This window comes from Dysidea avara, chromosome 9 (assembly GCF_963678975.1).
Source record: "Dysidea avara chromosome 9, odDysAvar1.4, whole genome shotgun sequence".
Taxonomy (NCBI): Eukaryota; Metazoa; Porifera; class Demospongiae; order Dictyoceratida; family Dysideidae; genus Dysidea; species Dysidea avara.
In genome coordinates this window covers 7,013,503-7,028,205 of record NC_089280.1, presented here as the reverse complement: position 1 = coordinate 7,028,205, position 14,703 = coordinate 7,013,503, and the positions used below count along the sequence as shown (strand labels likewise).

Here is a 14,703-nt window from a genome sequence, read left to right as displayed (position 1 = left end):
ATTCACCCTGTTAAAACATCAGTTAGAAGAAGATTTCTTGTAGAGAGTTCAAATACAAACAAATCACCCTGTTGAAAGATCAGCTAGAAGATGTCACCTTGTAGATAGTTCAGTTACAAAGAAACCACCATGTAGAGAATTCAGCTACAAACTAGTGACCCTGTAGATACATCAGCTAGAAGAAGTTACCTTGTAGAGAGTTCAGCTACAAAGAAACCATTCTGTAAAGAGCTCAGCTGCAAACAAATCACCTATACAGAATTCAGCTACAAACAAATCACCCTGTAGAGAGATCAGCTAGAAGAAGTTACCTTGTAGATAGTTCAGCTACAAACAAATCATCCTGTAGAGAGATCAGCTAGAAGAAGTTACCTTGTAGATAGTTCAGCTACAAACAATTCACCCTGTACAGAGCTCAGTTAAAAGAGGTTTCCTTGTAAAAAGTTCAGCTACAAACAAATCTCCCTGTAGAGAGATCAGCTAGAAGAAGTTTCCTTGTAGAGAGTTCTGCTACAAACAAATCACCCTGTAGAAAGATCAGCTAGAAGAAATCACCTCGTAGAGAGTTCAGCTTCAAAGAAACAATCATGTGAGAGTTCAGGTACAAACAAATTGTCCTGTAGAGAGATCAGCTAGAAGAAGTTACCTTGTAGAGAGTTCAGCTACAAAGAAACCATCATGTAGATAGTTCAGGTACAAACAAATCACCCTGTAGAAAGATCAGCTATAGAAGAAATCACCTTGTAGAGAGTTCAGCTACAAAGAATCTATCGTGTAGAGAGTTTAACTACAAACAAATCACCCTGTAGAAAGATCAGCTATAGAAGAAATCACCTTGTAGAGAGTTCAGCTACAAAGAAACCATCATGTAGAGAGTTCAGCTACAAACAAATCGGCCTGTAGAGAGATCAGCTAGAAGAAATTACCTTGTAGAGAGTTCAGCTACAAAGAAACAATCATGTAGAGAGTTCAGCTGCAAACAAATCACCTGTAGAGAGTTCAGCTAGAAACAAGTCACCCTGTAGAGAGATCAGCTAGAAACAAGTCACCTTGTAGAGAGTTCAGCTAGAAGAAGTAACATTGTAGAGCTACAAAGAAGCTACCATGTAGAGTTCAGCTGCAAACAAATCACCCTGTAGAGAACTCAGCTACAAACAAATCGCCCTGTAGAAAGATTAGCTAGAAGAAGTTACTTTATAGGGAGTTCAGCTATGAACAGATCACCCTGTAGAGAGTTCAGCTACAAACAAATCACCCTGTAGAGAGTTAAGTTACAAAGAAACCACCATGTAGAGAGTTCAGCTGCAAAAAAAATCAATCACTCTGTAGAGAGTTCAGCTAGAAGAAGTCACCTTGTAGAGAGTTAAGCTGCAAATAAATCACCCTGTAGAGAATTCAGCTACAAACAAATCACCCTGTAGAAAGATCAGCTAGAAGAAGTTACCTTGTAGAGAGTTCAGCTACAAAGAAACCACCATGTAGAGAGTTCAGCTGCAAACAAATCACCTGTAGAGAATTCAGCTAGAAACAAGTCACCCTGTAGAGAGATCAGCTAGAAACAAGTCACCCTGTAGAGAGTTCAGCTAGAAGAAGTCACATTGTAGAGAGTTCAGCTACAAAGAAACTACCACGTAGAGAATCCAGCTGCAAACAAATCATCCTGTAGAGAGTTCAGCTAGAAGAAGTCACCTTTTAGAGAGTTCAGCTACAAAGCAACCACCATGTAAAGAGTTCAGCTGCAAAAAACTCAATCACCTTGTAGAAAGATCGGCTAGAAGAAGTTACCTTGTAGAGAGTTCAGCTACAAAGAAACCACCATGTAGAGAGTTCAGCTGCAAACAAATCACCTGTAGAGAGTTCAGCTAGAAACAAGTCACCCTGTAGAGAGTTCAGCTAGAAGAAGTCACATTGTAGAGAGTTCAGCTACAATGAAACTCCCATGTAGAGAGTTCAGCTGCAAACAAATCACCCTGTAGAGAACTCAGCTACAAACAAATATGCAGTGAAAAAGATCAGCTAGAAGAAGTTACCTTGTAGAGAGTTCAGCTACAACGAAACCACCATGTAGAGAGTTCAGCTACAAACAAATCACCTGTAGAGAGTTCAGCTAGAAACAAGTCACCCTGTAGAGAGATCAGCTAGAAACAAGTCACCTTGTAGAGAGTTCAGCTAGAAGAAGTCACATTGTAGAGAGTTCAGCTACAAAGAAACCACCATTTAGAGAGTTCAGCTGCAAACAAATCACCCAGTAGAAAGTTCAGCTATGAACAGATCACCCTGTTGAGAGTTCAGTTAGAAACAAGGAATCCTGTAGAGAAATCACCTAGAAGTATCACCTTGTAGAGTTCAGCTACAAACAAATCACCTGTAGAGAGTTCAGCTACAAACAAATCACCCTGTAGAGAGATCAGCTAGAAGAAGTTACCTTGTAGGGATTTCAGCTACAAACAAATCACCCTGTAGAGAGTTCAGCTACAAAGAAACTATTCTGTAAAGAGCTCAGCTGCAAACAAATCACTTGTACAGAATTCAGCTACAAACAAATCGCCCTGTAGAGAGATCAGCTAGAAGAAATTACCTTGTAGATAGTTCAGCTACAAACAAATCACCCTGTAGAAAGATCAGTTAGAAGAACTTACCTTGGAGAAAGTTCAGCTACAAAGAAACCATTTTGTAAAGAGCTCAGCTGCAAACAAATCACCTGTACAGAATTCAACTACGAACAAATCACCCTGTAGAGATCAGCTATAAGAAGTTACCTTGTAGATAGTTCAGCTACAAACAAATCTCCCTGTAGAGAGATCAGCTAGAAGAAATTACCTTGTAGAGAGTTCAGCTACAAAGAAACCACCATGTAGAGAGTTCAGCTGCAAAGAAATCACCCTGTAGAAAATTCTGCCAGAAACAAATTGCCCTGTAGAAAGATCAGTTAGAAGAAGTTACCTTTTAGAGAGTTCAGCTACAAAGAAACCATTCTGTAAAGAGCTCAGCTGCAAACAAATCACCTATACAAAATTCAGCTACAAACACATCACCTGTAGAGAGATCAGCTAGAAGAAGTTACCTTGTAGATCGTTCAGCTACAAACAATTCACCCTGTAGAGAGAGCAATTAGAAGAAGTCACCTTGTAGAGTGTTCAGTTACAAAGAAACCACCATGGAAATTTCTGTAATCAATATATGTGACCGGATTTGCGAAAAGGGGTCTTCCACACACATCCAATTCCGTAAATGTTGGAGACCATAACTCAGTGTTCAAGTAACATAATTATTAACCTGAACATTTCACCATGTATTCAGCTATAGTGGTGCTCACCACTGCCCAAATATCAAGGCAATAGCTCTTTCCAATCTGAAGTTATCAATTGTCAAAGTTGGCAAATTGGACCCCTTTTCGCAAATCCGGTCACATATGTATTATACAGTATATATAATTTGTACATTTACTGATAAAATATTTAAAGTACATCTACTTCATCTTTTCTTCTTCCTGTAGTAAAGAAAAAAACATAGGTTAAAAAAGTCCCAAAGCTGGCCATAGGCCGGCTTTGGGGTATACAAATACAAAAAGAAATGAAATCTAATCCAAAACAGCCAAGCTGTAAAAAAAGTGTGCGGCCCTCAGAAAGGCTATGGTGAAAAAAGATGTGAAATCCAAGGTGGCGGCCAAGAAATGGCTGTGATGGTAGGTTAGTGGTAAAAATTTTAATAACGACAATTCAGGTGAATTTTTGTGAAGCGGCACAAAAATTCACCTGAATTGTCATTATTAAAATTTTTACCACTAACCTACCATCACAGCCATTTCTTGGCCGCCACCTTGGATTTCACATCTTTTTTCACCATAGCCTTTCTGAGGGCCGCACACTTTTTTTACAGCTTGGCTGTTTTGGATTAGATAGAATATACAATTATAATCTAGCTAGTGTGTCACTGATGTTTTTCTATGTAGACATTTTGGAGTGTTTTAAAGTGTCTGCTGTGCCATTCTTATCAAAATGTATGATTATTGGTGACCCTGCATATAACATGTGTGCTTGCAGTGTGTGGGTGTAAGTTTGTTCCTATCAAGAACTGTGATGTGTCTGTAGCTGTTGATTCTGGTACACAACTACTAATGCAGTCTTGTAACATGAGTTCTATCACAAAGGAAGAACGGAGTTTGGTGCATGACTTGTATATTGAAGTCATGAAGCCAAGAGCAGCCATCTACTAATAAGATTGTGACTTCTTCACTTCAAGCATCAGAAGTGTCTAGTGCTAGGAGACATAAGAGAACACAGTCTGGTGCAAAGAGAATTTGATTTTGATAATATTTTGAAATGTGTGTTTTATTAGAGTATAAAGTTCTTTTATAAGATTTAATTGTAATGCAGATTTATAACTAGCTTTAAATTCAAGGTAGTGGTCTTGCAAATAGATTGGCTGCACGGAAAAAAATACAAAGTGCTGTATCCAAGTGGCTGTATGCTGCAGAATATCATAAATGTCTATAAACTGTAAAACAGTCGCATCAGCAGTGTGGCAATCTGCATATTCCACAACTACATGTATACATCTTTCCCATGCATCCATCCTTTAAAATGTCAGCATTACTTATATACCGTTAATTATGCAGATAATTATGCAAGAATGAAAATAAAGAAAGGCAATGGAAATCAGCTGGAGTTCCATAACACAAGGAAAATCCCTAAACCTGCATGCATTACAGGGGTAAATTATTTCTCTAAAGAAGGAAAGAAAAAAATCAAGTTTACAGAAAACTGAATTTCCAGAGGTGAGATGGAAAATTGAAGACATACGGAACAGAAAGTAGCAATGAAAACAAATGATATAACAGGGAACATAAAAGTCAGTCTGAAGTAGCTACATACATATATATGTATAATTTATGTGTGTAATAAAAAATCTCAAACTTTAAATTAATTTTACATGGATGATGGAGACTGTTCTGATGCAGTTAACTACTTTATCATACAGTACAGTAGTACTGTTACCATACTGTTTAATAGGGATAGTCATACACTTACCCAGGAAAATTGACTTGCATTTGTTTGGAACTGCCAATGCTATTCAGTGTTTTTGTATAAAGTATGTAGTATAATTGTAATGTGATGTGATCATGATATAGAATAACAAAACAAGTCCAATATATAATCATACAAAAAGACATAATATAATTATACAAAGTCATTTCAGAGTAAGGATAAAGGGGAGTCATGTTAGTAAAACATAGTGTCATATCCAATGTACTGATCATTATGTACAACCTGTATCCTGCCCGGGTAAGTCACCTTTACAGCAGGGACTTTCACAAAGATTGTACCAGTGCAGTGGAAGCAATGGCCATTGTTTACAATATTCAAAGCATTGTTTTTGGCAAGGTGGTAATTCATCTTTGTGGCAAAACTGTGCTTCGCATATCTCAGAAACTAGACCGGCACTTTGGACCACATGTTTGTGCCATACTGGGCTTTGCATTTGAGCACTTTTCATTGGCAAGTGTTATATTTCCCAGTTTGCAGTATAATGTTCTTGTTTGTGTACCACCGCAAGTTTTACTGCACTATTATAAGAAAGAGTAATACTTCACATTTGCTATACTGCATGTTTACAGATACTTACGTAGCCCCAGTCTGTTGGGAACCATTCTGGATTACATCCATCAGTCATGTAACATCCTTGTGTATTTGATGGTTCTGTTGCTGGGTTACATTTAATGTGGTCATTCCCTTCAGAAGTCCTTCCGCTGTGTATGCAATGTACATTTCTGTACTGTACTCCTTCTTTGTGACATCCAAGTGCAACACACTTAGATTACAATAAATAAATACATGCATGCTGTATTGCAGCTAAAACACTCACTTCTTTTAGCCAATTTTCAACTGCCCATATTCCATTACAACAAGGTCCTTGGCAAGTTCTTTCTTCTGCTGGCTTTGCAATTGGAATGTTCTCAAGGCAAACACTGTCATCCACAGCTGTCCCATTTTCAGTACAGTTTACTTGCCTGGTCTGGACACCTTCACCACAACTCACAGAGCACTATATAGACAATGAATACAATTAGCTCTATTACTCTGCATTTTTGGTAGGTGCTAGGTTTGAGTCTATTACGTTTGCCAGTATGAGGGAATAGTAGGAAGGAAAAATCATAAATCAAAAATGCTAGCCAGAATTTTGCAGAAATTCCTCTGCAATAAAAGCTATTGACCTCTCTGAATCATTAAGAATACCGTTTGAGGTAGGAGAACGGTAAGCAAAGTTCAATTCTGGAGTTTAGTAAAATAATGAAGGAGCATTTTTAATAGCACTTTACTGTCAGGTAGCTTAAACTACTGCTAGTGAGGTGTAGTGGATTGCCACCATCCAAAATGTTAAAGGCTGGGGAAAGTTTTATGCCTTCATGCTATTTTGATCAAATTTTTTCACAAATGGCTACCAATCTGCTAAAACTGCAAAAAAAATTCCCTCCTCTAAAATAACTCACTATACAATATTCTTGTTGCAATTTATGTATACTGTAAATGACGAAAGTTAGTATAGTACTGCTTGACTCACTAAAAACATTTCGAAATCTTTTCATTCAAATGTCTGACACTTTATTTATGACCAATCAATATTTTCTGCGTGTTTCCTGTTATAATTGCATGGCCTGTTACATATACAACTTTTCTCAAACTTGAAATGGGCCAAACCACACATGTCTGTTCTTCATACCTAAACTGTTATCACTGAAATGCTATTTCTTTTGAAAAACATCCAGTTTTCTGCTCAGCTCAATGTGTACATACTGTACCATTGTAGAGGTGATTGGTCACTAGGAGCAGTGTGTTAGCATCAAAGCCATTCAATTGTGCATTGTTTCACTGCCAGTGAAATTGTTAATTATATGTACAAGACTCACAGTGTTGGGAGTAACGCGTTACGTAATATTATTACTTTTGAGGTAACAAAGTAATATAACGAGATACGCTATAAAAACAGATAATATAACGCAAGCTACTTTACTTACAAATGTAACGCGTTACCTAAGTAATATAGTTACTGTAACGAGTCTAATATTACGTAATATTACGTAATATTATTACTACAAGTAACGAAGTTACTAATCTCGTTAGTTGTCCTCTGAGTAACGGCTAGCCACAACGAAGTAACGAGGCATACTGAATGAAGCTTATTCACCAGCTTCTTACTTATAACCAAAATTTGCATATTGTCCAACAACGCAATCATGTCACGTGATAAGGTGGTAGTTTCATACGTGACAGCTTAAGGCTGTGGACACAAAGTAATAAATATGTAATATTATTACAGTTACTTTATTTTATGGGTAATATGTAACTGTAACTAAATAGTTCAGTTGCAAGTAATATGTAACTAGTTACTTTTACAAAGTAACTTGCCCAACACTGAAGACTCAGGCTTGCTCATCAATAGTGAGATACAGTCCAGCATTCTTTTTCAACTGCACAACAGTATATCAGATGATTAAACAGGTGCCTCATGGCTTTCACTGTGTAGCCCTCTAATGCTCAAACCATCCACCTGGTTGTGATACATCCATGGACAGAAGTTGTTGTGTAGCGTTAATTTCATACAGCTGTGTCTTGCAGCAGTAGGAGTGCAAGATTGAAGTTTTTATAAGCTTCACCTACTACTTTGTCATCCAACAATGTTGCATCATAAACTTAAACATGTTAACAATACCAACGCACTGCCCCTTTAAACCATTCATAATTACACTGTGTACAAGCCCCATCCATGTGTTTTGTATATATAGGTTGATCGGGATGTGATGATATGGAATAATAAGACATATGTATCCAAACCAATGTTGGTTTGGATACATATGTATGGATACATATGTAAAATGGGACATATGGATACATATGTCCCATTTTCAGTACAGTTTACTTGCCTGGTCTGAACTCCTTCACCAAGACCAGTTGATAGCAAAATACCGGCGATGGTACTCACAGTTTTTCTCAGAAAATAATCCAAGATTGTCATTTCAGAAAGAAAACAATTCTGAGTGGTAAACACAATCTATTGCTGCTGTTACGTATGTACTAACATGTTGTCTTGTTTATTTTTTATTTGATAGTTTTATAAATTATTAATAAAGTACAATCATACAAAAATGTGTTACAAAAAAAAGTCATTTTATTATTATGATGTCAGAATTAAGCGGAGTCATGTTAGGCAAACAATAGTATCATCCAATGTACCATTATGTGGAGCCATCATATACAGAAGGTGCCATCATTTGATCCAATTATGAGTTCACCTGTACAACACTGCTTGTCACACCGATTGTATCGTAGTAGTCCCGTCAATTGTGGAAAAGCTTCTTCACATGAATCGCAGCAATTTTGATGGCATTGTGGTAAATCATCTCTGTAGCAAAACTCTTTGAAACATATATCAGAGACTGTACAATTTGAATTACATGTACGTTTTATACTTGGCTTCTTATTTGGGCATCTTTCATTCATAAGTGTTTCATTTCCCAGTTTACATGTTATGTTTCTCTCTTGTGTACCATGACAAGGTTTACTACACTAAAAAATATGGTTCACATTTGTACTACCATTTAGTTCATACTTACCTGGGTCCAATCTGTTTCAATCCAAGCTGGTTCACATCCTTGAGTCCTGTAGCATCCTTGTGTATTTGATGGTTCTGTTGCTGGATCACACTTAATATGGTCATTCCCTTCAGAAGTTTTTTCATTGTGCATGCAATATACATTTCTGTACTGTACTCCTCTTTCATGACATTCAATTGCATCACAATTTCTGGATTGTGCACCTTCTTTGTGACATCCAGGTGCAACACACTGTGCAGAAATCAACACACACATATATATGCTTTATTGCAGCTCACACACTTACTTCTGTTAGCCAGTTTGTAACAGTCCATATTCCATTACAACAAGGTCCTTGGCAACTTTTTACTTCTGTTGGCTTGGCATTTGGAATGTTCTCAAGGCAAACACTGTCATCTACAACTGTCCCATTTTCAGTACAGTTTACTTGCCTGGTCTGAACTCCTTCACCACAACTCACAGAGCACTACAAACAATTAATATACAAGTGTCATTATATTACAATAATGTCCTCCCACTGGCAGAGCAGACACCTGTACAATAGTTTGTAGTGTCCAGTCCCTTACCTTGGTCCAATTAGATTTGATCCACTTGTGGATGCACATGTCTCCAGTACATGATCTCTCTATACGAGGCTTTGCCTGTAAACTGCAATTGTGTCTGCGTATCTTGTTTCCATTGGCATCTCTACATGTGACATTTCTACTTTGATTTCCTTCCCCACAATCAACAGAACACTGAATGTGAAATAATACGTAATATGAAGTAGTGATTGTTTTGTAACTTACTATACTCCAGTCTCCTGCATGCCAATGGTTGTGACAAGGGTGTTTGTTACATTCATGTAGTGATGCTGGCTTTGTTTCATTGTCACACTTCCCTGGTGTCTGGATTGGTTGTACACCATCTCGGATCACTTGTACACATCTAACATCCCTCATCCTGTCTCCTCCGCCACAACTTTGTGAACAGTGTGTCCAATCGGAGTGTGTCCATCTAAAATGGAAATCATTGCATTTATAGATGTTATAATCTTGTCATATCCCATCTGTGTAATAAAACAATAACCACAAGGAATTATATAATGATAACACTGAAAGTGATAGTGTTTATGCATAATCAACCACACATCCTATTATAGTTTTGTGAACTGTTAAGGTTTCAACTATCATGATTTCATATAGTGGAGAATATACTCACTCAGAGGGACAAGCTGGCTGATCACAAAATATTAAGTTGTATGAAAGTCCTTCTTTTGACTGATCACTGCATTCTATGTCCAGTGCCCTTATTTTAGTGCCTGCTGTTCGGCAATAAATCTCTGGCATTTGGATTCCTGGAAAAACTAAGTATGACTAAATTAAATAGTTGATTCTTTAATACCTCTTCCACAAATTTGAGAGCAGGGAGTATAATTGTCTCCTACAGCCCATTCATAGTAACTTGAAATTTCAAGCTCATATGGGATATGGACGGACATGTGGTAATCACATTCCATCTTGTGGCTACTTTTCGGACAATGAACCTAACGAAAGTTAGTTACAATAGAATAATAGTGTAATTACATACCTCAATGGTGACTGGTGATTGAAGTGGTCCTTCTGCGGTCAACTCATTGTTAGAAATTGTAAAAACTGTCCCTGATAGAGATATGACTGATTGGTCACTGCTAAAGTGTTGAGACTTTATAGAATTGCTGATGGCTGCAGATAAGGTATATCATATTCATTTACTATTTTTATGAAGGTTACAATGAATGCAATTATTACAATTAATGTAATCTGAGAAGACAACTCTATACTATATCACCTTTGAAGCTACAGGAAGATGAACCCAAAGCAATGCTTATGTTGGTTGATTCAGATGGTAGCGTAGTGTGGTAATCTATGCAAATTAAAATTTTGGTGACTAAATGTCCATGCAAACACTATACACTAACATACCATTGGAAACAATTTCCTTAAATTTGCATGGCAGTTGAACACACAAATCACTGCATGTCCCACACTTGTTTGTTGTTTTCTTTGATCCAAGAACATGATCACAGCCAAAGGGCTACATAATAGACAAGAGTTGATATGAGACAAGTCAGTTATATTTTCACAAAACTTACCACACATTCTCCAGCAACACAAACACCACTAGAGGGACAAGGTGTTCCATCTATTGCTACTAAATCCTTCTGTACTGGACTCTTTCCTGGTGCACTGCATAGCAGTTTGCAGGGATCACTTTTGTTGATGAATGGCATTAACTCCTCTCCATGTGTCTTGCATTGTTGACTCCTGAAGTCAGCATTGCCATCTGGGCACCTCTAAAAAAATGAACCAAGACCAAATCAGTACATCTTAAGTGTTTGTGTTAACACCAATAGGCCACATTATTGTGTTTATGTGGTTTGTGTGGGATGGGGAGTCGTGTGTCTGCAAAGTAACCCACAGCATATAAACAATTCCCTTTTTATCATGCCACTCCTTCAAGAATTTGTGGCATGGCTGGGCGGTGAATTTGCAGACACCTGCCACACATGTTGCTGCAACCACAAACACTAGTTTACATACTATTGATAACAGGCCTTTAGGCTATAACAATACAAATATTTACTTACCTTCATGTTGCAAGCCTTAAATTCTTCCCTTGTTCCATCACATTCACCTTTCCTAAGAGTACAAATTGTTGCAATAATAGAAGGCCTGGCCTATCACTAGTGCATTGCTGTTAAACTTACTGGCAAGGGATGGTCCTCTGCATGATTCCAACACCACAAGTTCTAGAGCAGGGAGTCCATTTACTACCTAAGATCTAATAGTACATAGAGATTGTTTAATTCAGTAACCATAGTACATATATAGATTGGTGGTTTTCTTTAGCAAGAAACATCCTTACCATATTAGCAACGGAAATCAGAACAATCAAGATAAACAGCTGTTTGCAGCAATCCATATTCTTTGCATAGATCTGAATTCACAAAAGACTGCAGATCAAATGGTGGAACGGCTGAGTATTCACATATTTATACTCTCTACAAACAGGAAGTCTGATAAGTGCTGGCCAGTAAGGTTCATGCAAATGCAAGCACTAAAACCACAGTAGTTTTATGGTTTCCCACTTAATCTTACAAGTGCCTTAGTACATGTAAATTTGTAGTGAACATTTTATGAATACCTTTAGTGTTTATAAAACATGTCTTCATTTGTGCACACACAAAAATGTATCTTGCATAACCACAACTAACCCACTGTAGTGACAGTTCTAACACATGGGGGGAAATGGTTATTGTTTCTGGTTATTAGGTATATAGTGTAGCTATGATAACAGTATAATCGTGATTGTATGTGAAACCAAAATGATTGGTGTTTACACTGAGTCATAAATTGTGGTTTGTGCCACAGAAAGGTACGTATTATTATGTAGTCTTTGTATACATTTGTAAATCTGTTACTGGCAAATGGTTATGAGTGTATCCATATAACTTGTTCATATGGTGTTACCTACATAGCTACCTCCAAGCTGTTTAGCTACAAGCCAGCTTGTTGTTACCAAATAACTGTACGATGCCAATAGTAGGGAAGTACATTTCACTGTTAGTAAGTATGTCATGTTCACTAAACTAATGCACTGGTGTCTGTCATATGTGACAAAGACAAAATTGATCAGATTGGGAGCCTCTACTTGGAGTGTGTTTTTTGCATTCAATAACTAGGGTTTATCCAGGTACGTAGCTACCAAGATTCAAGTGGCTGGCACCTGGAGTGTATAGTTTACTTATCACAATTAGATTTAAATTGTGGCCTCCAAGCATAACCTGGTGATTTAATCAAATCAACAACAGCTTTAGCTTGTCAAAATCCAGCTTCCGCCAACTGTTTAACATCCAATTTGTCTGTCCTCGCCCACGTCAATAGTGGTGTCTGATGGTAATAGTTTTAATTGCCGACATTCATGACGTGTTCTTTATCAACTTAAACACTTTCACTAATGCGATACTGCAATATTTTGCGTGCCCACTTAATGTAGTAATTAGCTACATAACTATCTCCTAATGTATTGATTATTTACAGTGACTGGTTACTTCAATCATTATGCATTAAAATTGAATGTGGTTGGAGGTGTTTGATGTACGTGTACAGAATAGTATGTCTCATTTTATGAAAATAAATAATCCAAATAGACTGTAACAGCACATGACACATGTACACATTACCCTCAAGCCATCAAATGGCTCTTTGTGTTTGAGCAATTCAACAATCTCAATACATTCTGTTATAATGAGATATCACGCTATCAAAATTTGTAATACCAAGAGTTCATAATGCAAGTAACGGAGAGAGTATCCAGCTTCCAATATGTGACAAATTTAGCTCAGTCAAATTTGCCTTAGATCAAATTAATACCTATTCTGGTGATAGGGAATTGTTAATGTTGATTGGTGCTTATTATTGCTGATAAGGTCAAGGCTTTATTCTGTGAACAGAGTGGTACTTGACTCAGTGATTTTCCTGGATGTATTGTATTCCAGCTATACTCTCTCCCTTACTTACATTATGGACTCTTCATCATATCTTGTTTCACTACTTTTTATTGCTGGAACTCTACTTCATTTTTTAAAGTAATAATTTATTTATTACTGTAAATCAGGATAAATTCAAAACTGAAAATAGTCATCATTAAAAATTTTGATGGTGAGATTCACAGCATTTCATCATGTGTGCAACCACTAACATCGCTGTTGCTAGATAAATATTTTTAAAATCCCTTCTGCGTGTGTGCATGCGTGTGTGTGTGCATGTGATTGCTCCCACTCATGTGCATGCATGCACAGGTGTAGCATGAGGCAGCCAACATAGCTAAGTGGCTAGAGTACCTGCCTGGTAATTGAAAGATTCCACCCGGTTATGCCATACAGCTGCTACAGTTTTTTGTTGTTCCCTTGAACAAGAAATTTTACTTACAGTACTCCAGTCTATACTCAGCTGCTTATGGTGACCTGGAGAAGCAACCCACCCAATGGGCACCAGGTGCTAACTAGGGAAGGAAATGCCAACTGTCCATGTCTCACACAGCGTGAGAAGATCCAGGTGGGACTTTCGGTACCCACACCTTCACGTTTAAGACATGGTACAGTCTCCTGTATGTTACTAGTCCTGTGACATGGTCTTGCCTATACCCAGTAAACCAGGACTGTGACACCAGTGGACTACTCAAGTGCTATGAGTCAGTGCTGGCAAATTCTCCTAGAATGGTATACCTGAAGGCTTTGTTTTTACATGTGTGTGTGTGTGTGTGTGTGTGTGTGTGTGTGTGTGTGTGTGTGTGTGTGTGTGTGTGTGTGTGTATGTGTGTGTATGTGTGTTGCCTGGTTAAACAATATCTCTGCATCTTGCACAGCAGCTATGCATGAGGATTTTCCTGTTCATGTGGTGAAGCTCAAGTAATAATTATAGCTTAGGCCACACAAACTTAATTGTTAGCTTCTAATCCCTGCCAGCATTGCCGTTTTCCTTACCTCATCAAGGTTTTGTTGCATCACTGGTGAGTAAGGAAGGCCAATTAGCACCTTTTATAGTTTGTACCTTGTTAGAGTAGTCTAAGAAAATTACATTTTGAGTCATTTTAGCTAGCTAATTCAGCTATCTAGTTAGTAAAAAATAAAATAGAAATCCACCCTCCTGCACTGCTATTTTGAGTACAGGAGGATGAGAAACTAATAATTAAGCCTTATGTAGTACAGGCCCAGGTGTGTGTTCTACGTGTATCTTGGAATGAAGTAACTAGCATATAGTTAAGATGTTTGAGGCCAGACACATAAATACAATACATGAAGAAAAATGTTTATTCACCTAGTTATCCATATGGATATATATGTGTGGGTTCATTATACTGTTATACTAAATTCATTGGTCTGTTTGACAACATCCCACTAAGCTTGTATGCTTATAACTTTGTTAGCCTTATAATCCTTTTAGTGACCAGTCAGCACCTATACTGTAATCAAACTAGAATATTCATTACTTACTAGAGAAATTCATGGTTACTTCTTTTATAGAAATTAGTAGCCAGTATAATAGATTTATGATTGTGACGCTGAATGA

General features: G+C 37.4%; 1 protein-coding gene across 1 annotated transcript; it reads right to left on the bottom strand.

The window, feature by feature from the left end:
• Window positions 1–8,086: 8,086 nt before the first annotated feature.
• Window positions 8,087–11,621, bottom strand: LOC136265667 (papilin-like). The gene is made up of 14 exons (XM_066060564.1): window positions 11,498–11,621; window positions 11,340–11,413; window positions 11,220–11,271; window positions 10,725–10,925; window positions 10,555–10,666; window positions 10,421–10,495; window positions 10,181–10,314; window positions 9,995–10,136; window positions 9,812–9,947; window positions 9,400–9,607; window positions 9,178–9,348; window positions 8,898–9,077; window positions 8,612–8,842; window positions 8,087–8,564 (listed from the first exon to the last, which is right to left on the bottom strand). Exons 1-14 carry the CDS (start codon window positions 11,552–11,554, stop codon window positions 8,247–8,249), a joined length of 2,091 nt encoding a protein of 696 aa, XP_065916636.1. The 5' UTR covers window positions 11,555–11,621; the 3' UTR covers window positions 8,087–8,246.
• Window positions 11,622–14,703: the final 3,082 nt, after the last annotated feature.

Bases quoted from the DNA above. Each gene is read 5' to 3' on its own strand.
- LOC136265667 (XM_066060564.1), bottom strand. From the start codon at position 11,554: ATGGATTGCTGCAAACAGCTGTTTATCTTGATTGTTCTGATTTCCGTT. The intron at 10,926-11,219 runs GTAAGTAAATAT...TCATTTTTTTAG, and splicing joins TTAAGGCTTGCAACATGAAG to AGGTGCCCAGATGGCAATGC. The intron at 10,667-10,724 runs GTAAGTTTTGTG...TCTATTATGTAG, and splicing joins GTGTTGCTGGAGAATGTGTG to CCCTTTGGCTGTGATCATGT.